Here is a 25,140-nt window from a genome sequence, read left to right as displayed (position 1 = left end):
CTTTCAGTGGCACAGTGAAAATGTTGTTTGGACACCATGGGGAAGTTGCTCCGTGTCTCTGGTTCTGCCATGAAAGACCATGAAATTAGGGGACTTGTGAATAGACAGGAGTTTGGTTTTGAAGGTTCTGTCATGTTTATTATTAAGCTTTCATTTATGAATATTATAGATACTGACTGAGCAGCTTCTGCATGCCAGGCACTAGGCAAAGGGGCCACAGTGACGAAACCAAGCACATCCTCGCCTCGGCATTCCTAAAGGATGGAGAGGCATACTCTCGATGGTGAAGGTTCAGCTCTGGCCCCTGACTCGAGGTTTTCATTTTCAAGGCAGGGGAGGGAGGCTGAGCGGATGAACTTCTACAGCATAACAGGGACTTATTGTGTGACACTGACTCTGGAAAATATATTTACATATGTCGTTCTGGTTCATTCTCACAGCAGCCTTCAGAGGTAGGCAGGGCCGGTACTATTGTTTTTTTGCCTTTTTTTTTTTTTTTTTTTTTGCATTTTTTTCTGAAGCTGGAAACAGGGAGAGACAGTCAAACAGACTCCCGCATGCGCCCGACCGGGATCCACCCGGCACGCCCACCAGGGGCTACGCTCTGCCCACCAGGGGGCGATGCTCTGCCCATCCTGGGCGTCGCCATGTTGTGACCAGAGCCACTCTAGCGCCTGAGGCACAGGCCACAGAGCCATCCCCAGCGCCCGGGCCATCTCTGCTCCAATGGAGCCCTGGCTGCGGGAGGGGAAGAGAGAGACAGAGAGGGAGGCGCGGCGGAGGGGTGGAGAAGCAAATGGGCGCTTCTCCTATGTGCCCTGGCCGGGAATCGAACCCGGGTCCTCCGCACGCTAGGCCGACGCTCTACCGCTGAGCCAACCGGCCAGGGTGGTACTATTGTTAATTTGGTGTGAAAACCCAAGGAAACAGAAGAGTTTGGCTTGCCCACAACCACTGAGGTTGTCTTGAAAGTGGCTGTAACTCATGACCTTGTTTTTTATTGCATATTTAAGCTCTGCTGGCCCTTGATGTGCCGTCCTTATAAATAAACACTCAAACTGAAGGACGTTTAATGGATACTCCTGAACCAGAATAGGCACTTGTTCTCTGTCACAGTGTCTCCATATGTAAATACACGTGGCCATTTCTACCTCCAAGCCATGTGTAAAATAGTGCGATAAATTACGTCTCTCCCTGGCCGAAGGTATGGTTTTTTAGTTAGGACTGTGTTTCCTCACAAGGTCTCCTATAGTCTGACGGCCGTGGCCACCAGGCCTGAAGTGCTTTCCCCGTGTGCACTGCTCACTCCCCGTTCACCTTCTGTGTCAGGGACATTCTCAAATGTGCGAGCTTTCTCGCGCCAATGCTGTTTTGCCGTTTACCTGGTTTTACTTTTCCCCACATGCATTGTGGGGAAAGCTCCAGTTCCTTCAGAGTGCCCTCCGGCAGTGCTGATTGTCAGCACAGCAGCACGTCCTGACCGTCTTGCACCCTTCTATTAGCCCAGCCTCGTGAGTGTCTTACTCAGTCTTGCAAATTTTAAAAGAACTCACTTACCTATTTGCCCTGTCAGAGAATGGGGAATAGGCCGAGGCCGAGGCCCCCTACATCCAGGACAGGAGAGGGAAGAGGCTTGGAAGGCCCAGGCCACAACAGCAAGACTGCCTAACAACCAAGGATCACAGTGTGAATTTTGAGTGTGAGGGGTATATTTATCCTTGAAGAGCTGGTACCTTCAGAGAATATCACTGGTTCCATTTTATATTGCCTATTCATCTGTCTAGAATATATTAAAGTGTTGCCAGTAGAATTATATCTAAAACAGTTGGCAAATATGATGAAAATGAGGCACTGTACTGCTGAGATCGCCCTCTCCTTACACCCAGAACACAGCAGCAGGCGCTAAAATGAATGAGTCTTGGGCTTTGAAGTAATGACACTAAAGACCAGTCAGGCTTTGCATATATAACCCTTTCTGCCTCCAACTTCTTTTTCTGTGTCTCTGAGCAATTTAAAAGCAATTTATTCCAATCCACGTGACAGCAGAGAACTGGAGGTACAGGGAAGCAAATGTATGTGGAGTGCATGTTTTGAGGCGCGTTACTGAAGAGGAAGCAAGTCTAGTACTCCTTGAGGTTTACAGACACCCTGAAGTGATTGGTGTTTAATCAGTCTCTGACTCATCATTTTTCTTTATGAGCCATCTTTGAATCTGCACCAAGCCCGGGAGACCCTCTGCTCAGCAGAATTTGGTTTGGCATGCCATTAGGGGCTCAGGTGTCATTAGCAGACTGCACCTACAGGGAGCCTATGAAGACAGGAGAAATTCAGTGTGCCACTAAGATCAGGCTCAAACAACCGGGGAGTCGTTGAGTCTAAAAGACTCTTCTAATGGGATGAATTAATTATTTAGCAGAGGAGCGTAGACAAATCACTGAGTCCAGCAGACTGCAGGAGTACAGTTTAAGCTAGCAACTAACACAGAATGGGGGGGGGGGGGCATGTCTTTGCTTTGGTTTAAGTTCCCATCTCTTCTAATGTGACTTCTTCCATCTCCTTCCTGATTTTAACCTCTTCATGCCCACTTCCTCCTGGTCTTCCCATGGGAGCTCCTTATAGAAGGGGCCACTTTGCATCCTACACTGGGATAGAGCGTTCAGAGTGAGCTGGAGTAGGTACCCCGCTTTCTACAGCAAATGTTGAGAACAGATTCTGGCCACGGGAAACCAGGGAAGAAGTTGCTGCCACCCACACTGTTGCTACACACATTCTCTACCCAAACCTCCAGTCATCCCCCTCCCCCTCGGATGAGTCCTGTGGTTCCTGTTTTCTTACCATGTCAGTGCATAGCTTTCCTGCAGGGCTCACCCAGAAGCTTGGACAGGGTTGGAAGACACACAGTATGTACTACCGCTATCCCATCCCATCCTTATGTTGGATCCTATTCCTACCCCTCAAACAACCTTGGCTCTTCCCATGAATTTGGATGAGGATGCACACACAGCCTTTCTCAGAGCTGAGATAGCCATTGCCAGAGAAACCTGGCTCCTGCAGCTTCATGGTGGCTTGTACTGTTTACAAGTACTTACTCAGAGCCTGGAGCAGTGCCTGGCTTATAGAAGGCCTTCAGATAATTAAGAACGAAGGAAGGAGTCAGTATGAAATCTGTTCGCCACCTGGGGTCTTGAGGTCATGCCCTCTAGTAGTGATTTCTTGTTCTTCTCATGAATTACACACCCAGGTCTCCAAGATCTCACACAGCAGAGGACACTTCCTTTCTGGCACCCCTGGCCTGCTGCTCCATGACCCTGTGAGAGAGCCTACGAGCTCTTGTACTAATGAGCAGTCCGCCTTCTGTCTGTTTCCAATGCAAGAATACGCACCCTCAGGCAGTCACTCGAGTGACCAGTACCTGAAGTTATTCTTGCCCCCAATAGATGGAAACAATTGTGCACACATGTATTCCTCTTCCTTCCCCTCCCATATACATATGTAGAATGAAGAATGTATAGAGACATGATTCAGTGACCTCTCTGACTTCAAGAACAAAAGTATAAGCCCACATCCAGATACACACGAAACGCTCAACATCTCACAGGGATATATGATTTGGGAAAAATCTAACCTCTCAGTATTTATTCTTTTGCTCATCTATCTGACAAATGTGTATTAAGTGCTGAATATATCCCCAGACTTATATTTAACATTTCTGATACAGAGATGACTACGGCAGTTTTGCCTAAAACGAGTATACAGGTGTTGGGGAGGGAACGGGCAAACAGGTCCCCACAACCATGTGAAAAGGACACGAGCCCTGGCCAGTTGGCTCAGCAGTAGAGCGTCGGCCTAGCGTGCGGAGGACCCGGGTTCGATTCCCAGCCAGGGCACACAGGAGAAGCACCCATTTGCTTCTCCACCCCTCCGCCACGCTTTCCCTCTCTGTCTCTCTCTTCCCCTCCCGCAGCCAAGGCTCCATTGGAGCAAAGATGGCCCGGGCGCTGGGGATGGCTCTATGGCCTCTGCCTCAGGCGCTAGAGTGGCTCTGGTCGCAACATGGCGACGCCCAGGATGAGCAGAGCATCGCCCCCTGGTGGGCAGAGCGTCGCCCCCTGGTGGGCGTGCCGGGTGGATCCCGGTCGGGCGCATGCAGGAGTCTGTCTGACTGTCTCTCCCTGTTTCCAGCTTCAGAAAAATGAAAAGAAAAAAAAAAAAGGACACGAGTAGGAGTCGCGATAATAAAAAAACGCTGATACCAACATAGCTACAGCCTTCCTGTGACGCTGTGAGCGGGCTCACCCTTCCAGTGTCATGAAATGGTGCGCTGGGACTGGTGACGTCAGTGCCGTCCGGGGCTGAGGCTGTGTGGAGCGCAGGAGTCCATCCTCAGCCAGTCCTTTTAACACACTCAGCATGTTCGTTTGTCATGGTGCCCATGACCGCAGGGTTTTACTGCAACAACGGCCATTTTCTAACCTTTACCCGTGGAAAGTCCTTTTTGTGAATGATCTCTTTGTCTCAAAGGTCCTCTGATCTGGGTACCGTTGGAACCTATCTTTTTTTTTTTTTTTAATTTTTATTTATTCATTTTTAGAGAGGAGAGAGACAGAGAGGGAGAGAGAGGAGAGAGAGACAGAGAGAGAGAAAGGGAGAGGAGCTGGAAGCATCAACTCCCATATGTGCCTTGACCAGGCAAGCCCAGGGTTTTGAACCGGCGACCTCAACATTTCCAGGTCGATGCTTTATCCACTGCACCACCACAGGTCAGGCCGTTGGAACCTATCTTAATGTGGTAGTGACAAGGCTTGTTGAGTGCTTCACTCTTGGGAGCTGAGGGGTCAGCCTGGTGTGGACTTTGGGTGAGAGATGGGGTAGTCAGGGGAGGTTCCCCCGAGGAGGTGATACCTGAGCTGCCTTTTAATAGTAAACATTTCCTGCTGGCACAGCTCCTGTGGCTTTCAGTGAATCCAACTATCTTCTTACTTCTCTATCTCCACCTACAATGCATATTGTAAATCCATCTGATTCTGTGCTGGACCTTCCAGATGACCTGAGTGCTAGAAATTTGAGTTTTGATGATGTTTGTATTTTGTTCTGTTTCTGAAAGGCCACTGGGGTAACTGAGAATACTTCGGGAGTCTGGTTTAGTAGACGACCTTGGGCACTAAAACACGCCTGACCAGGATAGTTGTCTCATCCCCTTGGCCATTCAAGCTCGTTGTGGGAGAAATTGCAGCTGGTGTAGGTCAGGGGCTCGTGCAAGGCCATGAGAGGGGGTAGCCAGACCCACATGGGAGAGAATTTGGTTACTGTTGTCTGTCCTCAGGATTGAGTGCAAAAGGGAAGACCAGTGGCTACATCAGAGCATCACCTATCAGGAAAATCCATTTTCTTGATACCTAGTCATTTGTAAATTCTTTCTAAAGGCATAAAAGGGATAGCAAGGAAAAGTAATGGTTCTCGATCATTATGTGAAGAAGAGACGAGGCTTAGCAATAGCATGTGGTTCGTGGGACAGGCCCTTCCATGAGGCAGTCACTGTAAACCATGCCCCCCCCCCATGGAGGTCTGTCCCTTTTTTTAGTCCAGGTACTTTATGAAACAATGAGAATTTGTAACCACACATGCAGGTGCTGAACATTCTATAAAACCCCACAACCACAATTCTTACACACCTTAACACCAGCCAAACAAAACAAGATCATATATACATAGCTGCATGAAGTTGAGTCTGGATCTGAACTTGACCTACTGTGTAATGAACACTTACTAAGTGCCAGGCTTTACAATCTGTCCTATTCATGAAATACCCCATTTATTCCCCACACCTGCCTGATGAAATACATAGCACTATTTCCCCCACATCACACATAAAAGGACAGGTGACAGAGCTTGTGTTACCTTGACCAAGGCTCCATAGCTAGAGGAAGTAGGTGATAAATGGGCTTTTAGAGTCCCTGGAAAGAGGCATGTAACAATTTCCCACAGCTATAGAAGGCAGGATATGGTGGAGATAAGATGTGAGCCCTGGCCCCCTGGGTCCAGAGCCTGTGATGCTAACCACCACATTGTCCCCAGCACTCAGTGCCAGTAATCAATTTAATGGATAGGCTGATATGACTCATTGCTCAAACTCCCTCCTGAGCCACCCCACCAACCTGGCTCATTAAAACTAGTCAGGAAACTGTATATTGATTGTACGTTTCTTATTTTGGATTATCTTTGATGTTCCTAATCAAAAGGTACTGGAAACTGACCAAACCCACTGAGTCTTCCTTTGTCCATATTTAAAGGATTCTTTGTTAACTACTCGGGAGTTGAAAACAATTCAGTTTCTCCTTTCACACAGAGTAAACATCTGAGCGGTTTTACTGAAACTCTGTGTGGACATATAGCAATGCCCCCATCTTATGCCATAAATAAAACATATGGTGCTTCATCTGTTCTCTCTTGCTTGGTATTAGTTCAGAAATTTAATTTTAGAGCATGTAATCCCTCTGTTTAGAAATGCTCATTGATGCAACCGGAGTCGCAGCCATGGAGCTGTTTTGTCATCTGGAATATCCTCATTGGTTCTGGGCTTCGGTCAGCCAGATGAAGTATAAATAAAAGATGCCCGGTTTCCTCCTGGAGGGTCAGCCTCTGCATTTGAATGTGTTCATGTAGTGGTGGTGTCTTGCCTCCAGGCTCAGGAAATCTGACAGGGCAGGGGTGACAGGGAAGGTGGGGGTTCAGGGGAAAGGGAACGAGAGTGGTTAAGGTACCAGTGTGTGACAAAGCCAGAGCACTCATTAGTGTATGGAATGCCTTTTGGTGGCGATGAGCTCTCTGCCTACCCTGTTGTCCTTCAAACCTTAGGTGTGCTGTTTGACCTGACTATACCTCTTCATTATAAGGACACAGGAAATGAGCGCATAGGAAGCAAGAAAAATTTGCTTATTGACAGAAGAAAAAAAAATTGTTATTTTGTGTTTCCAAGTAATGCATTTCCTGCATTTCTAATAAGTGTGATGAGAAAACTTATTGTCAAGAAATTGTTATTTGCATAAGCTTTATTCTAAAATAGTGAGGCTTTGGAGAGTTAGCCCAAAGTGTATTTTCTGTGTGCTGAGATACTCTGATACCAGCAGGGCAGAAGAGATGGTGCAAATTGTTATTCAGATATAATTAAACCTAGGTCACATTCAAGTCCATTAAGCAAGAGCCTCAAATCCTTTTAATTAATGAGTTCAGATTGGTTGGTCTGAAGGAGCTAATTAAAATTTTTTTCCAGGATTTTCTACTTAAATAGACAAGCATTGTGCTTCCTGCATTTTCTCCCAAATTCTTTTTTGCAATTTAGAGTTAATGAAGGTATCAATGCTTTGTAGCTGGCGCTGGTTCTTAGAGGTCAGGAGACACTGAGCTCTGGGGCTCAGATTAAACCCATCTGCATGGAAACTTCATCTGCATCTTTTAGCATCTTTCTTCTCAAAGGGATCTGTATGCCCTATACCAATGGTCCCCAACCCCCAGGCCATGGACCGGTAGCGGTCCGTGGGCCATTTGATACCAGTCCCCAGAGAAAGAATAAATAACTTACATTATTTCCGTTTTATTTATATTTAAGTATGAACGATATTTTATTTTTTTAAAATGACCAGATTCCCTCTGTTACATCCGTCTAAGGCTCACTCTTGACACTTGTCTCGTAAGTTCAACAATTACATTTTAAAATACCACAGTTTTTATGCTGGTCGCATAATTTTACTTTGTGCATTTATCCGTCCCACCCTAAAGGCCAGTCTGTGAAAATATTTTCTGACATTAAACCGGTCCATGGCCCAAAAAAGGTTGGGGACCACTGCCCTATACTATCCTGTGCCCAGCTTTGACCTCATAGAGGCCATCTTGACCCTGGACAGCAGGTACATCCTCCCCAAAATTGGCTGGGAGGGCAGGTCACTGAAATCATAGCCTCAAGGATGCTAACCCTGTATGCTTCCTATTTAACACAACTAGGATGTCTTTGAACCAATACAGCGGTTCTCAAAGTGTGCACCAGGGCACATTGGTGCGCCCTAGAAGATTTTCAGGTAGGCCTATGGTATTCCAGAGAAATATGTGGCTGTTGGGGACCAAAAAGCCAACAGGGTTTTTGGAGTTTAGATTTTTAGGGGACAGAGGTGTAGGGAATTGACTGTAAGCTGACAGTCTGCCCAACCCCCCACCTCACTTGCCTGATTCGGTTGCAAAAAGTTGTGGTGCTGGATTGTTTACACTACCCCGCATGTTCCCAGGAAAGACTGGAGGCAAGTTTCTTCTATCCTTTGTTTGGTGTAAAGTTAAGATGATATGTATAGTGGGGCTTTTCTGCACTCAACACAGTTAAGAGTAAACAGAGAAGAATTCTTCAATGTATTGACAAGGAAATGAGAGTTTGCCTTTCAAATATATGCCCAAACATTGAAGAAATCTCTAGGACACATCAGGCTCATGTTTCTCATAAACACAAGAATGAAAAAACTTAACACATTCGTACCAGGACCTGCCGAATTTACTAAATCTTACTAAGAATGTGTATATATATATATATATATATATATATATATATATATAAAGATAACTTTTTTGTCATTTTTTAAAAATTTTTTAACCCCTCTTTTTTATGAATTCTAAAAAGCAGAACTCAAAAGTAACATAAAAATGTTTTTTTAATGTCAGAATAAATTTAATTTTGTCATATTTATTTTGTTTAATTACCATAAAAGCACACTTGGACTTTTTTTCTTTAATATTTGACTTAATTATTATAACATATTTCTCAGAAATTTGTATATAATGCGCCTACAATTATTGGTAGGATTTTAAATGCTCCCCGACTTCAAAAAGTTTGAGAACCACTGGACTAATAGCTCCCCATTGCCTTCCATTCCTTCCCCTGCTTTCAGGCATGGCCCTAGGCCTGAGGCACGTGCTCAGACCACACCCTCTACACATAAATTCTCTCTGATAATCCCACTCCTGTCAGGTACAGAATAAGATCCAGAAACAGAGCCTTCTAAACGGCATGGAGATGCACCATATATGCTATAGCTTGCAGCTCCTGCTACCTTGTTCCCCTCCACCCCCAGGTCTCCAGTGGTTCTGCCCTTCAGAAGTGACCCAGCCAACAGTGGGTACTCTGCTGGCTTCTCAAAGCTTCTTTTCTCTTTAGCCCTTCCTTCCATGCCTTCATGGATGCTGACAATGTAGCCAGTCATCTCAAGGTTTGTAGGAAACAAAAGGTTACTCCTCCAAACAACAAAATGGTTAAGTACCCTGTTCTGTGCAAACGAACTTACAGTTACAGGATAGGGAATCTCTCCTGGAAACCAGAGGTTTTAGTTTCTTGCCATGTAAAAAACCCTGCAGGGTCTACAGAACTCTCCAGTATGTCCAATGTAGGCCATGCTCAGTGTTCGCCCTGGAATTGCATCTTCCAGTGTTGCCCAGAGAACCCGGCGGCCCAGAACCAGGGCTTTCCAGGCAGGCCTGCCGGGGAGAGGGATGTGGGGAAGGACAATCAAGCACGCAGCCATATCCGGCTCTGCAGTGTCCTCTCTTCCCTCTCGGTGCCTGGCCGCCTGGCTGTGTATTTCCTCAGTGTAATGGAAGAAGGCAGCGACGCCCTGGGGCCCGGTCATCCTTTGTCACTTGGTGTGCCTTTGGAGACTGCAGTGATTTCAGAACTGGCTCCTGATGTAGGTTAGGGCGGGCTCACATCTCACCAAGCCCAGACTTGGACCCTGCCCATCAGGAACCGCCAGCCCTCCAGCAGTGTTCAGTATCCCATGGTGAGGCAATGCAGCGAGGCATTTCTATGAGATGTTTCATTTCTGGACCCAGGAATCAGTGCCTCTGAACTGCTGCAAGCCCCCTTTGTCACAGCTGCTCTCAGCTGCCATTGCCATGGGGACTCTGATAGTGTGTTTTTGCTGCCATCTATTGTCTGTTGTGGGGAAAGCACATGGCCGGCACGCTAGAGAAGGAAGCAGCAGCCTTGCCCACTGAGCAGCTTGGCACCCTCTCCCCCCATTGAGGGGGAAATAAAAACCAAGATGTTGGTGTCCCCAAGTGAAAACCCCATTATGAAAACCTGTGTTTACTGACCTGCCATCATTTTAAAGCAGCTCCATGTGAACTGTAATCAAACTACCAAGTGACCTTCCTGTCCCTCTGCCCAGTGTCCCTGAAAGGGCCTATTGTTCCTTTGGCTCCGTGAAGAAACCTTCTGTTTAGTTAAGCAAGTGTTTTTCCAATCATGGCTCCTGGAGAGTTACAGAAAGATTATTGTTGGGTCTTGGTTTTTGTTGTTGTTGTTATTCTTTTAGTACCCCCCACATTCCCACCCCCTCAACTGCCCATCCCAACATGTCTTCTTCTTTTTTTTATTTTTTGCAAAGGAGAAGAACATAATGACCTGAGCAGCTTCATGAGCCTTGAAAGGTCCCTGGTCCTGATGGAGCTGAGTTCCCTTCGCCCCCTCCCCCAAGGCCTGAGAACCTTCAGGGTTTCCGAGGCTCCCACACGGGAGCAGAGCACAGAGGAGCCCCTGTGAGCCAGGTCGCCCGTGCTGATAAACGTTTACATGTGGTGTGCTTTTCTGTCTTACAGCTGTTTGTTGGACTTGGGTTCCCTTATGAGGGCCCTGCTCCCCTGGAGGCCATCGCAAACGGATGTGCTTTTCTGAATCCCAAGTTCAACCCACCCAAAAGCAGCAAAAACACAGACTTTTTCATTGGCAAGCCAACTCTGAGAGAGGTAAGCATTTCTTAAAATCTTTCTACTTTCAATAATGTGATAAGAGTTATTTATTGAATGCCAGGAGCCCATTTAAGCCCATAGCCTTGGACAGCAGGTGTTGTCCACTTCACTTAGCCCAGTTTAGCAGAAAGAAGGTGTGCAGGGGCTCAAAGATGAAGGACATGATGACATCCCTTAGCCAGGTGGTGCCAGAGCCAGGATTTGAATCTACTTTTTGCCCCTCCACAAAGGGTGGGATTTTTTTCATTTGCTCCAACTCTGTCTTCATCCAGCTGAATTACCTGAACTGTGATTTTTCTGAATGCTTAGTTATGGAATAAATAAGTCAACTGGTTAAAGGTATTTTTGTAGGACCTACTCTCTCCATGATGACTTATGGGGAATACAGTGTGCTGCAGGGTCCTTGAAGAGCCATCACCTTGAGAAGCAAGGAGCAGTATGGAGTCCTGAGCCCATTAGCCTGCCATTCACACGCACCATCCTGAGCGGCCATCTGCCGTTGCTCGAGCCACTGCAGAAGATTTATTTGACTTATCTTCAGAGACTCTCTGAAAATCCACAGTGGGTGATGAATCGCCACTGTAGGCACTCAGATTTGATTTGGGGCAATAAACAAAAGTCCCTTTAGAGCACATGAGTGACCAAGCTGGGTGTTTCTGTACCTGGTCAGAAAAAGGTGTGCTCGAGAAACCATGAGGTAGATATTTTTTTATTTTTCCAATATAGTGCATAAGGGGCGGTGTGGGCTGCTGGCGAGGAGTAAGCCTCTGAGTATTGGTGTCATTGCTGCGCCCTGTCCTTTGAGGACTCCTCCTGGGCACTGCACTGCTGGGCAGCCTCCCAGGATGTGGCAGCCCTGTTAAACCGCACCCTTCACTTCTGCTTCTGTGCATTTTGGGGTCACTTCTCCCGGCTCTCCACTTCATCCCCCCCAAATAAAAGACTACATAAAATGCATTTTCCATGATTATTCTTTACTGAGCAGCAATCTTACCAATTCATAGAGTTAATTATTTTGAGTACTCTTTTCTCTGACCCTTCTTAGGTCTGACCTTTCTCTGACAGGATCTTAGACTGGGTTGGCACCTGGAACCTTTTTGTTAGTGATAATTCTAAAAATTTTGATGACACTTTGTTACAAGTGAGTACTTTTTCCTAAAAAACAAACAAACAAACAAACAAACACGGTTTCATTATTATTATTTCCCAGTGAATTATGTAATATAATTTTGTAATATTACATAGACCAGATTAGCCAGTATGAAGTCACTGAGAAAAGTATGTTCATTGTTCATTGTTTTCTATCTGTTGTCATCACCTAGTAATCTGCCTTTCGTTGAGATTGTGGAGGGTTTTCATTCAGAGTGGGCCTAGGAGCTGCCCCCTGCTCGTTTGGGTCCTTCAGTCCCTTCAGATGGTCCTACCAGTGGTTGAGTGAGATGCTGGTTAAAGAGACACTGTGTGGTCCTTTCAGCAGTCGCTCTGCAAGTGACCTCACACAGATGACTCCTTCCGTCCTGGGCTCTGTGGGAGGGCTGGGACCCCTACCGGGTCCGTGGTAGTAGTTGCTGCATTTGGGGGGAATTTATTAAGACACATTCCTGTTCTCTAGGAGCTCAGAATTTGATATGGAAGAGTGATAAGACAGATGCATGATCTGTGGAAATGCATAAAGAAACCATTAGGTAGATGAGGGAGGGAGGTTAAGTTAACATGCTGTGTGGAAAATGCTGGGTTATCTGAGGGGAGTGGAGGAGCTGTGCTTTCCAAGCAAAGATGGACAGTGGGGTTTCACACCTCAGGGCTGTGAGCTGGAAGGAAACCCCAAGGTCACTTTATGCAAAAAGGCAGATTCCATCTGATAGGTGTCCCTCTGCGGGAGACAGCGGAGAGCAGAGCGGGCGCCAGCACACCCCAGCTCTCGGAGGAGCCCGTGACCTTGGCCGCAGGACCAGGCGGCCACCCCACTCTGCTCTTCCATCTCACAGAGGCCACAAAATTCCCCTAATCAAGGGTGCTTTCACTTGGAGAATAGATAACAACAGTTCTACATGTTTCTAGGGTCAAGAATCCCTAGAAATTATCTTTTTACCCCCTCAGCAAATGGAAAAGTTACGGAAGCGTATGTAATCAGAGTTACCGTTTTGTGCCCATCCTAGTCTTTCAAGTTAAGCAATAGTTTAGCCATATAAATTGCATATATATATATATATATATATATATATCTTCTTTACCTTCATTTGAAGAGAAAAAAAGGTCTAGATTTTTCTTTGTTTTTAAAAGACAAAAAAGCTTTGTCTTTATTTTTTGCATTGAACCAATTTCTATAACCACATTGAACACTAAGGGGGAAAAGTTCCATAATGCTGTTAGGTAATGTACTTGGTTCCAGTTATACTTTAAATGTAATAAAAATTGGATTTTTAATTTTATGTTAGGAAACATTAGTAGGTTCTTGGTCATTATCATGACATTTTATAAACTATTCGAAATTCTCTGGCTTCAGGGTCCACCCCCCCATAAAGAGAACTGATGTCGTCCTTGGAGATTTAATAGCCACTCTGAAGTAATGTCTCATATTTAATAAGATTTTCATTACTTTTACAAACTACACTCCAGTAAATTCACTGATTGATATACAAGGAAATAGGTCAGATCAGACGGTTCTCAATAAATTAACAAGAAGAACATAACATTCAGAGGGGGAATAATTAATCACAAAATGCCTTACTCATAAAATTAAGTAACCCTCAATAAATGTAAATGAATATAATGATAATAGCTCAGCATTTTGTATTTTCCAAGTGCTTAGAACAACGTTGTAAATAAGCAGGGACCTTATAAAGGGTAGGGGAGAGAGACTGCTGCTGTGTTAGGATTAAATAGTAACATTCCTGGCACCTCTCTGCCCTGATGCCACTGTAAGAATTAATTATGTAGTTTGTTCTTCAGGCCACAAAATGAATATGGTGTGACATTTGGCTCATCTTCAGAGAAGGTCTAATACAGGAATAAATTCAGTCTGAGATTTTTTTTAAGATGGCAGGTTTTAAGACTGGTGTTTACGCTCTGGCCGGTTGGCTCAGCGGTAGAGCGTCGGCTTAGCGTGCGGAGGACCCGGGTTCGATTCCTGGCCAGGGCACACAGGAGAAGCACCCATTTGCTTCTCCACCCCTCTGCCGCGCTTTCCTCTCTGTCTCTCTCTTCCCCTCCCACAGCCAAGGCTCCATTGGAGCAAAGATGGCCCGGGCGCTGGGGATGGCTCTGTGGCCTCTGCCCCAGGCGCTGGAGTGGCTCTGGTCGCAACATGGCGACACCCAGGATGGGCAGAGCATCGCCCCCTGGTGGGCAGAGCGTCGCCCCCGGTGGGCGTGCCGGGTGGATCCCGGTTGGGCGCATGCGGGAGTCTGTCTGACTGTCTCTCCCTGTTTCCAGCTTCAGAAAAATGAAAAAAAAAAAAAAAAAAAAAAAAGACTGGTGTTTACAATGGGTTTTATTTGGTCTCTGTCTTAAAAACCCAGTGGCATCCTTGAATATCATCATTTTCCTTTCTGTGTAAAGCTATCCAATTGTTTGAAAGATCTAGATTTGAATTTTCTAGCTACTTTTTAGTTGTGTGGTCCCGGGAATTGTGACCCCTGCTAAAACTTAGAATCCTTACCGACATACAGGAACCCTGATAAATATTGTGTGATCAGGTGACTGGTACAGTGCCTGGCCCACCCAGGGGCTTCATCAGTAAATGGAAGTGCTGAGGAATATAAGTGATGGGTTTGAGGGTTCTCTTGCAAACCAAGAACCCACGCAGGAGAAGAGGGTACACATCAGGAGGAAGAAGAGCAAGAGGCGTGACCCCAGGTGGCAGAGAGGCAGGAGCAGAGGCTGGGATGCCGGCACCTCGGAAATGCAGGAATTTTCCTGACAGGGGGGCCAGGGAGGACGTGGAGCTGAGACTCTGTAACTTATATACGCTGAACAATGCAGACATACCGTTTGTGTGCTAAGATACAAAGAACGGTGACACGAGCCAGGTGGGGCCAGTTAACTCACCAAGTTCTCTGAGTATATAGGGGTCTGAACTAGAAAAGAGAGTGAGCTGGGCTTCTAAAGCAAGGACCTCACCCATGCCAGACCCAGCACCTTCTTTTATCACAAGAGTGGTATAGCATCGAATTTTCTCTCCTGTAATGAAATTGTTAAATAATACACCCTGCCTACTATGCAATTTCAAAAAAGGAATGATTCTCTAACTCTAATACAAGAGAGAAATAAAAAGCAAAGTTGGAATGACGTCAGAGAAATGGCGCCATGAGGAGTGCTCCCCATACCTCTCCCTGAAACTTCAACAAATTCAACAACTAGAGACAGAAAAACAATCTCAGGAACATCTGAAATACACATACATCAAACAGGTACAATTGGGTGAAAAGGAGGCTGAATATATAATCTACTCTGAAGGAAATAAGACAGAGAATGGAGTATTCTGCTTTTCTCACTTGACCTGAGCAAGGGCTGCTTTCACTTGGAACTGAGAGAAAGCGATGGCTGGGGGTGTGGAAAAAGCTGGGCTAGGGCAGGGACGTTCAAGCTGAGGAGAGAGTGTGCCTGCGGCTCAGCCCACGGGGAGCTAATGCCAGGGCAGGCCCCAGCAGAGGTGGGCAAGCAGTTGCCTTGTTTACTACCAGTATCCCAGTTGGCAAGTGTGGGCAGTGTGCGAGTGGATCCACCTGGCGCCTCATTTGAGGGTGCCCACAATCCCAGATGGGGGGGGCTGGGTCAGAGACTGTCAGTAGTGATCCTCAGTGTGGGCTGTGAACAGAGTTTCTGAATAATCCCAGCTTCCCAAACAACAGCACATGGGAAGTGCATGAAAGCTGGCTTCCCTACACCCGGACCTGTCTGGGCACGGCACCTCCGCCAGCCATACAGGCTAACAAAGCACACTCCTGGGGAAGAGAACTGTGGAAGTGGTGGGGGAAAGGGCATGCAGGCAGCTTGCAGACAGCCTCTGGAGAGGAGACCTGTGGAGTGCTGAGGCATACTAGACATGCCCGGAGGCTCATAGAAAGACACCTGAAAGGCAATTGGCTCCCAGCCCTGCCTGATTACGCTGGCGGCTCAGGTTGGCAAAGCCTTACCCAGAACCCTGTGTTGAGTGGAGATAGAAGGGGGCTTTGGCAGCTCTTAAAGCCTCTTGCTCTCCAGGCAGTGGCTGGGACAACTTCACAGCTGGGTCCCAGGCTGCTGGTTCAGGAAGGAGAGATTTTGGGAAAGGCTCCAGGAAAACTGATTCTCCCATTGTCGGAGACTGCAAATGCTAACAAGCCCTGCCTACCAACGGGACTGAGGCCTAGTTTATATCATCAGCATAGCAACACAACAGCAAATCTCTGCCTAAGAATACCACAGGGTCAGAACCTGGGGTACAGTGCCACCGGCCAAAAAGAGAGAGAAGAAAGAAAAAGGAAGAAGATAACTTTTGAAAATCAGGAAAAATCCACACTCTCTATAACTTTTTTCATTTTTTTCTTGTATTTTTTATCCATCTCTTTTCCTTCCACCTTGATCATTTAATCCTCTTTCCGTTTTATTCTTTTTTTTTTAATGTTATTACCCATAGGTGTTACATTTTCCATTCTTTTTTTTATGAGTGTTACAGTCCAAAAACCTAAATTCAATTTTTTCTGTCTCTTTTTGTTTCTTATTTTCTCTTTCACTTTTTCTCTCATTCAAATCTCACCCACAAACAAATTATTTTATTCTAAATTTAAATTTTTTTCTTTGTGACATTTTGTATGCTTTTTACTTTGCTCTTTATCTCTTTAGCATTTCCCCCAAACTCCAGCTCTCCATTCTATAGTTTTTGTGCCACTTAATACAATATAATTTTCATTTTTCACTGTATTTTTTTTCTTTTCTATTACACTGATTCTCTCATTTGACCATCATTTACAAACAAATTATTTTATTCTCTTTTTGTTTGTTTTGTTTTTTGGGTTTTTTTGTATTTTTTCAAAGCTGGAAACGGGGAGGCAGTCAGACAGACTCCCGCATGCGCTCGACTGGGATCCACCTGGCATGCCCACCAGGGGGTGATGCTCTGCCCATCTGGGGCGTCAATCTGCTGCAACCAGAGCCATTCTAGCGCCTGAGGCAGAGGCCACAGAGCCATCCTCAGTGCCCGGGCCAACTTTGCCCCAATGGAGTCTTGGCTGCGGGAAGGGAAGAGAGACACAGATAGGAAGGAGAGGGGGAGGGGTGGAGAAGCAGATGAGCGCTTCTCCTGTGTGCCCTGGCCGGGAATCGAACCCGGGACTCCCGCACACCAGGCCGACGCTCTACCACTGAGCCAACCGGCCAGGGCCAATTATTTTATTTTTGATCCAAATTTTTTCCTAAACAACAGTGTACGGGAAGTGCATGAAAGCCAGCTTAGCTTTTTGGCTTTAGCTCCATGTGGGCATTTTGTGGGTTCTTGCCTCATATTTTGCCTCTTTGTTACTCCCCCCCAACCCAGACCCTCCATTCTACATATTTTTGTTTCACTTAGCACAATAGAATTTTCAGTTTTCACTGTATTTTCTCAAAAAATTTTTATCAACTCTTATTAGTGTTATTAACAATACCACTCTTAAATGCCATTAAAGAAAAAAATCAAATATTATAGATACAAAAGACAGTGATGTAGCTCAGATAGATGAGGGAAAAATCTATAGAAAAAAATTTCAATAGCTTAGAAACCTTGAAGTTAAATGACAGAGAATTTAAAATTGAAGTCCTAAAAATACTCAGGGATATACAAGAAAGCACAGAAAGGCAATTTAGGGAACTCAAAAAACAATTCAATGAACAGAAAGAATACTTCACCAAGGAAATTGAAACTATGAAAACGAATCAAATAGAGATGAAAAACTCAATTCATGAACTGAAAAACAAGGTAACAAGCTTAGCCAATAAAACAGGGCAGATAGAGGAGAGAATTAGTGACATGGAAGACAGGCAACTAGAGGTACTACAGAGAGAAGAGGAGAGAGACTCGCGAATTTAAAAAAATGGGACAGCCCTACAGGAATTGTCTGACTCAATCAGAAAGAGCAACGTAAGAATAATGGGTATATCAGAAAGAGAGGAGAGAGAAAATAGAATGGAGAACATATTCAAATAAATAATATACGAGAACTTCCCAAGCCTGTGGAAAGAACTAAAGTCTCAAATTCAAGAAGCAAACAGAACACCGAGTTATCTTACCCCTAACAAACCTACTTTTAAGGCACATCGTAATGAAATTGGCACAAACCAATGACAAAGAAAAAATTCTCAAGGCAGCCAGGTAAAAGAAGAATACAACATATAAAGGAAGACCCATTAGATTATCAACATTTTTCTCATCAGAAACTCTACAAGCTAGAAGAGTGGACCCTAATATTTAAAGTTCTGAAAGAGAGGAACTTCCAGCCAAGAATACTATACTCATCAAAACTATCCTTCAAATACAAAGGAGAAATAAAAACATTCACAGATACAGAAAAGATGAGGGAATTTATCACCAGAAAACCCCCACTTCAGGAAATACTAAAGGGGGTTTTCCGACCAGACACAAAGAACAAAACAAAACAAAACTACAAGTAAAAGCTCCATCAAGATCACAATAAAAACAAGATTAATCTGTGACAAAGAAACAAAAAAGGGGAGAGAACAAAGATTAACAGTAGCAAAGGAGGATGGAGTACAGAAGCACTCATGAAATAATGTACTACAATGAACATGATATGTATGCTTTCCATTACTTAATGGTAACCACCCCTGAAAAACATACACAGAAGTACATGGCTTGCAAAAAGAAATAACAGAGGAGAAAAGTATGAATTACAACCAAACAAAAACAAATGATAGAAAAATAAAAGAGAAGAACTAAACAAGATACAAAACTATCAATATATAAATGGCGACAGGAAACACTCAAATGTCAATAATTACACTAAATGTAAATGGACTGAACTCACCAGCAAAAAGACACAGAGTAGCAGAATGCATTAAAAAAGAAAATCTAACTGTATGCTGCCTACAAGAAACACATCTAAGCTATAAGGATAAAAACAAATTCAAAGTGAAAGGTTGGAAAACAATACTCCAAGCAAATAACATCCAAAAATAAGCAGGTATAGCAATACTTATATCTAACAATGCTGACTACAAGACAGTAAAGGTAATCAGAGACAAAAACGGTCATTTCATAATGATAAAGAGGACATTGAATCAAGAAGACGTAACACTTCTTAATATATATGCACCAAACCAAGGAACACCAAAATATATAAGACAGCTACTGACTGACCTAAAAACAAAAACCCGGCAAAAATACAAAAATACAATCATACTTAGCGACCTCAATACACTGCTGACGACTCTAGATCATTCATCCAAACAGAAAATCAATAAACAAATATTGGCCTTAAACGAAACACTAGAACAATTGGATATGATAGACATCTATAGGACATTTCATCCCAAAGTGCCAGAGTATACATTTTTCTCTAGTGTACATGCAACATTCTCAAGAATTGACCATATATTGGGCCACAAAAATAACTTCAACAAATTCAGAAAGATTGAAATTATACCAAGCATATTTTCTGATCATAAAGCAATGAAAATAGAATTCAGCTTCAAAAAAGAGGTAAACAAACCCACAAAAATGTGGAAACTAAACAACATACTTAAAAAATGAGTGTGTCAAAGAAGAAATAAGCGCAGAGATCAAAAGATACATACAGGCAAAGGAAAATAACAATACAACATATCAGAATCTCTGAGATGCAGCAAAAGCAGTTTTAAGAGGGAAGTTCATATCACTACAAGCCTATAAGAACAAACAAGACAGTGCCCAAGTAAACCACTTAACTTCACATCTTAAGGAACTAGAAGAAGAAGAACAAAGATAACCCAAAACCAGCAGAAGAAAAGAAATAATAAAAATCAGAGCAGAAATAAACAGAATAGAGAACAGAAAAACTAAGGAAAAAATTAATAAAAAAAGGAGCTGGTTCTTTGAAAAGATCAACAAAATTGACAAACCCTTGGCAAGACTCACCAAGGAAAAAAGAGAAAGGGCTCATATAAACAAAATCCAAAATGAAAGAGGAGAAATCACCACAGATATCATAGATATACAAAAAAATTATTGTAGAATACTATGAAAAACTATATGCCACCAAATTTAACAATATAGAAGAAATGAATAAATTCCTAGAACAATACAATTTTCCTAGACTGAGTTATGAAGAAGCAGAAAGCCTAAACAGACCCATAAGCAAGGAGGAAATAGAAACGACTATTTAAAACCTCCCCAAATATAAAAGTCCAGGGCCAGGTGACTATACTAGTGAATTCTATCAAACATTCAAAGAAGACTTGGTTCCTCTTCTTCTCAAAGTTTTCCAAAGAATTGAAGAAGAAGCAATACTGCCAAACACATTTTATGAGGCCCACATAACCACCATACCAAAACCTGGTAAGGACAACACAAAAAAGAAAACTACAGACCATTATCTCTAATGAATACAGATGCTAAACTACTAAACAAAATATTAGCAAATCGAATACAACAACACATTCAAAAAGTAATACATCATGATCAAGTGGGATTCATCCCAGAATCACAAGGAGGGTTCAACATACATAAAACAGTTAACATAATATACCATATCAACAAAACAAAGAACAAAAACCATATGACCTTATTAATAGATGCAAAAAAGGCATTCGATAAAATACAACATCATTTTATGTTTAAAACACTTAACAAAATGGGTATAGAAGGAAAATATCTCAACATAATTAAGGCCATCTATGATAAACCATCAGCTAACATTATATTAAATGGCAAAAAACTGAGGATTTTTCCCCTAAAATCAGGAACAAGACAAGGTTGTTCACTCTCTCCACTCTTATTCAATGTAGTGCTGGAAGTTCTAGCCAGACCAATCAGACAAGAGAAAGAAATAAAAAGCATTCATATTGGGAAAACTTTTTGCAGATGATATGATCCTGTACATTGAAAACCCCAAAGACTCCACAAAAAAATTACTAGAAACAATAAACCAATACAGTAAGGTCGCAGGATACAAAATTAATATACAAAAGTCCATTGCCTTTCTATATGCCAACAATGAAACATCAGAAAACAAGCTCAAAAAAACAATCCCCTTCATGGTTGCAACAACAACAAAAAAAATACCTAGGAATAAACATAACAAAGAATGTAAAGGACCTATATAATGAAAACTACAAAGCATTATTAAGGGAAATCGAAAAAGATATAATGAAATGGAAAAATATTCCTTGTTCTTGGATAGGAAGAATAAATATAGTCAAAATGACTATATTACCCAAATTTAATGAAATTCCCATCAAAATTCCAATGTCATTTTTTAAAGAAATGGAACAAAAAATCATGAGGTTTATATGGAACTACAAAAAATCCCAAATAACCAGAGCAATCATAAGGAAAAAGAATGAAGCTGTGGGCATTATAATACCTGACTTCAAATGATATTATAGAGCCATGACAATCAAAACAGCATGGTATTGGCAGAAAAATAGACACTCACACCAATGGAACAGAATAGAAAGCCCAGAAATAAAACCACATGTATATGGTCAAATAATTTTTGATAAAGGGGCCAACAACACACAATGGAGAAAAGAAAGCCTCTTCAACAAATGGTGCTGGGAAAACTGGAAAGCCACATGCAAAAGAATGAAACTCGACTACAGTTTGTCCCCTTGTACTAATATTAATTCAAAATGGATCAAAGACCTAAATATAAGACCTGAAACAATAAATTACATAGAAGAAAACATAGGTACTAAACTCATGGACCTTGGTTACAAAGAGCACTTTATGAATTTGACTCCAAAGGCAAGGGAAGTGAAGGCAAAGATAAATGAATGGGACCAAATCAGACTAAGAAGCTTTTGCACAGCAAAAGAAACTGACAACAAAACAAACAGACAGCCAACTAAATGGGAGATGATATTTTCAAACAACAGCACAGATAAGGGCCTAATATCCAAAATTTACAAAGAACTCATAAAACTCAACAACAAACAATCCAATAAAATAATGGGAAGAGGACATGAACAGACACTTCTCCCAGGAAGAAATACAAATGGCCAACAGATATATGAAAAGATGCTCATCTTCATTAGCTATTAGAGAAATGCAAATCAAAACTACAACGAGATACCACCTCACACCTGTTAGATTAGTTATTATCAACAAGACAGGTAATAACAAGTGTTGGTGAGGATGTGGAGAAAAAGGAACCCTTATCCACTGTTGGTGGAAATGTAAAGTAATACAACCACTATGGAAGAAAGTATGGTGGTTCCTCAAAAAATTAAAAATAGAACTACCATATGAGCCAGCAATCCCTCTACTGGGAATATACCCTCATAACTCAAAAACACTGGTACGTAAAGACACATGCAGCCCCATGTTCATTGCAGCATTGTTCACAGTGGCCAAGACATGGAAACAACCAAAAAACTCTTCAATAGATGACTGGATAAAGAAGATGTGGTATATATACTATGGAACACTACTCAGCCATAAGAAATGATGACATCGGATCATTTACAACAACATGGATGGACCTTGATAACATTATACTGAGTGAAATAAGTAAATCAGAAAATACTAAGAACTATATGATTCCATACATAGGTGGGACATAAAAATGAGACTCAGGGATATGGACAAGAGTGTGGTGGTTACCGGGGGTGGGGAGGGGAAGGGAGGGGTTGGGAGGAGGGGAGGGGCACAAAGAAAACCAGATAGAAGGTGATGGAACGCTGTATGACTTTGGGTGATGGGTATGCAACATAATGAAATGTCAAAATAACCTGGAGATGTTTTCTCTGAACCTATGTACCCTGATTGATTAATGTCACCCCATTAAAATTAATTTAAAAAAAAAAGAAAAAAAAGCAAAGTAATTTACAGTAAGGTAATACATATTTCAGTATTTAAGTAGTCAAGACACATTATTCTGTACCCAAGCACTATACTAAAAGACATCATGATGCCTTGTTCCTCTTTTCAATAAGTTTGTATTTAAGAGGAATAAAACACGCAGCAGAACCTGATCAGCTCTTTTTGCTTATACTTCTATGAAAGAGGAGCTAAATAGAAAAGTTCTGGCCCTGGCCAGTGGCTCAGTAGATAAAGTGTCAGCATGGCATGTGGACATCCTGAGTTCAAGCCCCAGTCAGGGCACACAAAAGAAGCAACCATCTGCTTCTCTTCCCCTCCATCTCCACCTTCTCTCCTCCTTCCCCTCCCATCGATACTGGCTAGATTGGTTTGAGCCTTGGCTCTGGGTGCTGAGGATAGCTCAGTTGGTCCAAGCGCATCAGTTTCAGGTGCTAAAAATAACTCGGTACTTAAGCATTGGCTCCAGATGGGCGTTACCAGGTGGATCCCAGTGGGGCACATGTGGGAGTCTGTCTCACTATTTCCCCTCCTCTCATTTAAGAAAATAAAAAGTTCCAGTACATGCACACATATGCATGCAATTGGCATGAATAGGGTTACTACAAATAGAGACTGATTGGGTATGTTGTACTGGAGATTCAGGTAATCTGAGTGACGTTGACTTTGCTGCCATTTTTCTGAAATGGTAACGGCTTATTGGTGAAGTTCAAAATAAAAGAGTACAAACAATCCCTTGATTTACATGGTAGTTACGTTCCTAGTCATTTCAGTGTCTGTCAATACTGTGCCAAAGTGTCAGATGCTGTGAACCCACAGGAAAGGCCAGTGGGACATGTGCAAGTTGTGTGGAGCCTGACCAGGCGGTGGCGCAGTGGATAGAGCATTGGACTGGGACGTGGAGGACCCAGGTTCGAGACCCCAAGGTTGCCAGCTTGGGTGCCGGCTCATCTGGTTTGAGCAAGAAGCTCACCAGCTTGAGCCCAAGGTCACTGGCTCGAGCAGAGGGTTACTTGATCTGCTGAGGGCCCATGGTCAAGGCACATATGATAGGGTAATCAATGAACAACTAAGGTGTTGCAACGAAAAACTGATGATTGATGCTTCTCATCTCTCTCCGTTCCTGTCTGTCTGTCCCTATCTATCCCTCTCTCTGACTCTCTCTCTGTCTCTGGAAAAAAAAAAAAAGAGCTGTGTGGATGTGGACAATCTGCCTTGTGCGGGACTGTCATGCACATCAAGAGGTGTCTGACATCCCTGGTCTCACCCCACCCATTGAGGGTAGCCCCTTGCCCCCGTCTTTCGAGAACTGAAAATGCTCTCGCAAATGCCCAGAATGTTTCCTTCACACCGCAGCCTTAAAGAGAAACAAGAATAAAGGTGATAGCACATTTAGGGGTAAATTTACCTGTCTCAGAGAATGGGCTCTACAAGAACTGAGAATTACCAATGTTCACACTGGCTGTCTGGTCACCCTTTCTTCTTAGAATAAAACCCTCTGAATCTAAATTGTCTTTATAAATATTAGGGCTTCAATGTTACGCTAATGATCATTCCTGATACCATTTCAAAATTCCGTGGTTTTCTGGTAGCATTATTTCTCTTTCTGTCATCTTTCTCATCCTACTCATCCTACTGTGACTTTAAAGCCTTTATTGTAATTTTCTTATGCTTACCTGCCTATCCTAACCAGCATCTTTTAACATAATACAAGTTTGATCTGGGTGATTTCAGGAGCCGGGTTATGATGGCAGGTAGTAAATCTTCATTCTTTCTTGCTGTGATGTCAGGTGTTGAAGTCACCTGTAACATCCTCCATGCCTCCTGGTTATGACATTCGAATTCTTCTTTCCAAGTGGGATTCAAGATGTGGAGCCCTCACCGGGGTGGCCTCACATCTCATGGCCTCAGGCAAGGCCTGGCTCATCTGCCCCCCATCCTAGACCTCCAGAGGCCCTCCGAAGTCCTGACGTCCCATCTCAAAAGGCCCAGGAGAGTCCTGGGCGTCTGTCTTTTTAAGCATCCCACATAGACATGCTGGTTGTCCAGGCAGGTCCTGCCTCAGTGACTCAGTTTCCTTATCTGTACCTGTTTGTTTATGCTTGTGCTTGTACATCCAGGTGCTTCTGGGTAGGCCCAAGAAATGTCCCACTGAGTCAAAAAAAAAAAAAAAAGGCGAGCCATCAGTATTTGATTGTTATCCACTAATGGTTTGCTTAGCCTTAGCAGGTTTTTTGTTTTGTTTTGTTTTTTTGTATTTTTCTGAAGCTGGAAACAAGGAGAGACAGTCAGACAGACTCCCGCATGTGCCCGACCGGGATCCACCCGGCACGCCCACGAGGGGGCGACGCTCTGCCCACCAG

General features: G+C 43.4%; 1 protein-coding gene and 1 non-coding gene across 8 annotated transcripts in view; one reads left to right on the top strand and one right to left on the bottom strand.

Annotated features, from left to right (window-relative positions):
- MGAT5 (alpha-1,6-mannosylglycoprotein 6-beta-N-acetylglucosaminyltransferase) overlaps nucleotides 1–25,140 on the top strand; it is a 384,044-nt gene that overhangs the window by 327,114 nt on the left and 31,790 nt on the right. For all 7 annotated transcript variants that reach the window (XM_066233788.1, XM_066233790.1, XM_066233787.1 and 4 more), the window contains exon 13: nucleotides 10,633–10,779. In XM_066233788.1, the coding sequence (XP_066089885.1) occupies nucleotides 10,633–10,779 (147 nt within the window). The remainder of the gene's footprint in view (nucleotides 1–10,632; nucleotides 10,780–25,140) is intronic.
- On the bottom strand, nucleotides 17,071–17,146 carry TRNAT-GGU (transfer RNA threonine (anticodon GGU)). The gene has a single exon. It is a non-coding gene; the product is annotated as a tRNA-Thr (tRNA).

Source organism: Saccopteryx bilineata, chromosome 5 (assembly GCF_036850765.1).
Source record: "Saccopteryx bilineata isolate mSacBil1 chromosome 5, mSacBil1_pri_phased_curated, whole genome shotgun sequence".
Lineage (NCBI taxonomy): Eukaryota > Metazoa > Chordata > Mammalia > Chiroptera > Emballonuridae > Saccopteryx > Saccopteryx bilineata.
Note: the sequence above shows the minus strand (reverse complement) of the source record. Positions and strands in the feature narration are given on the sequence as shown.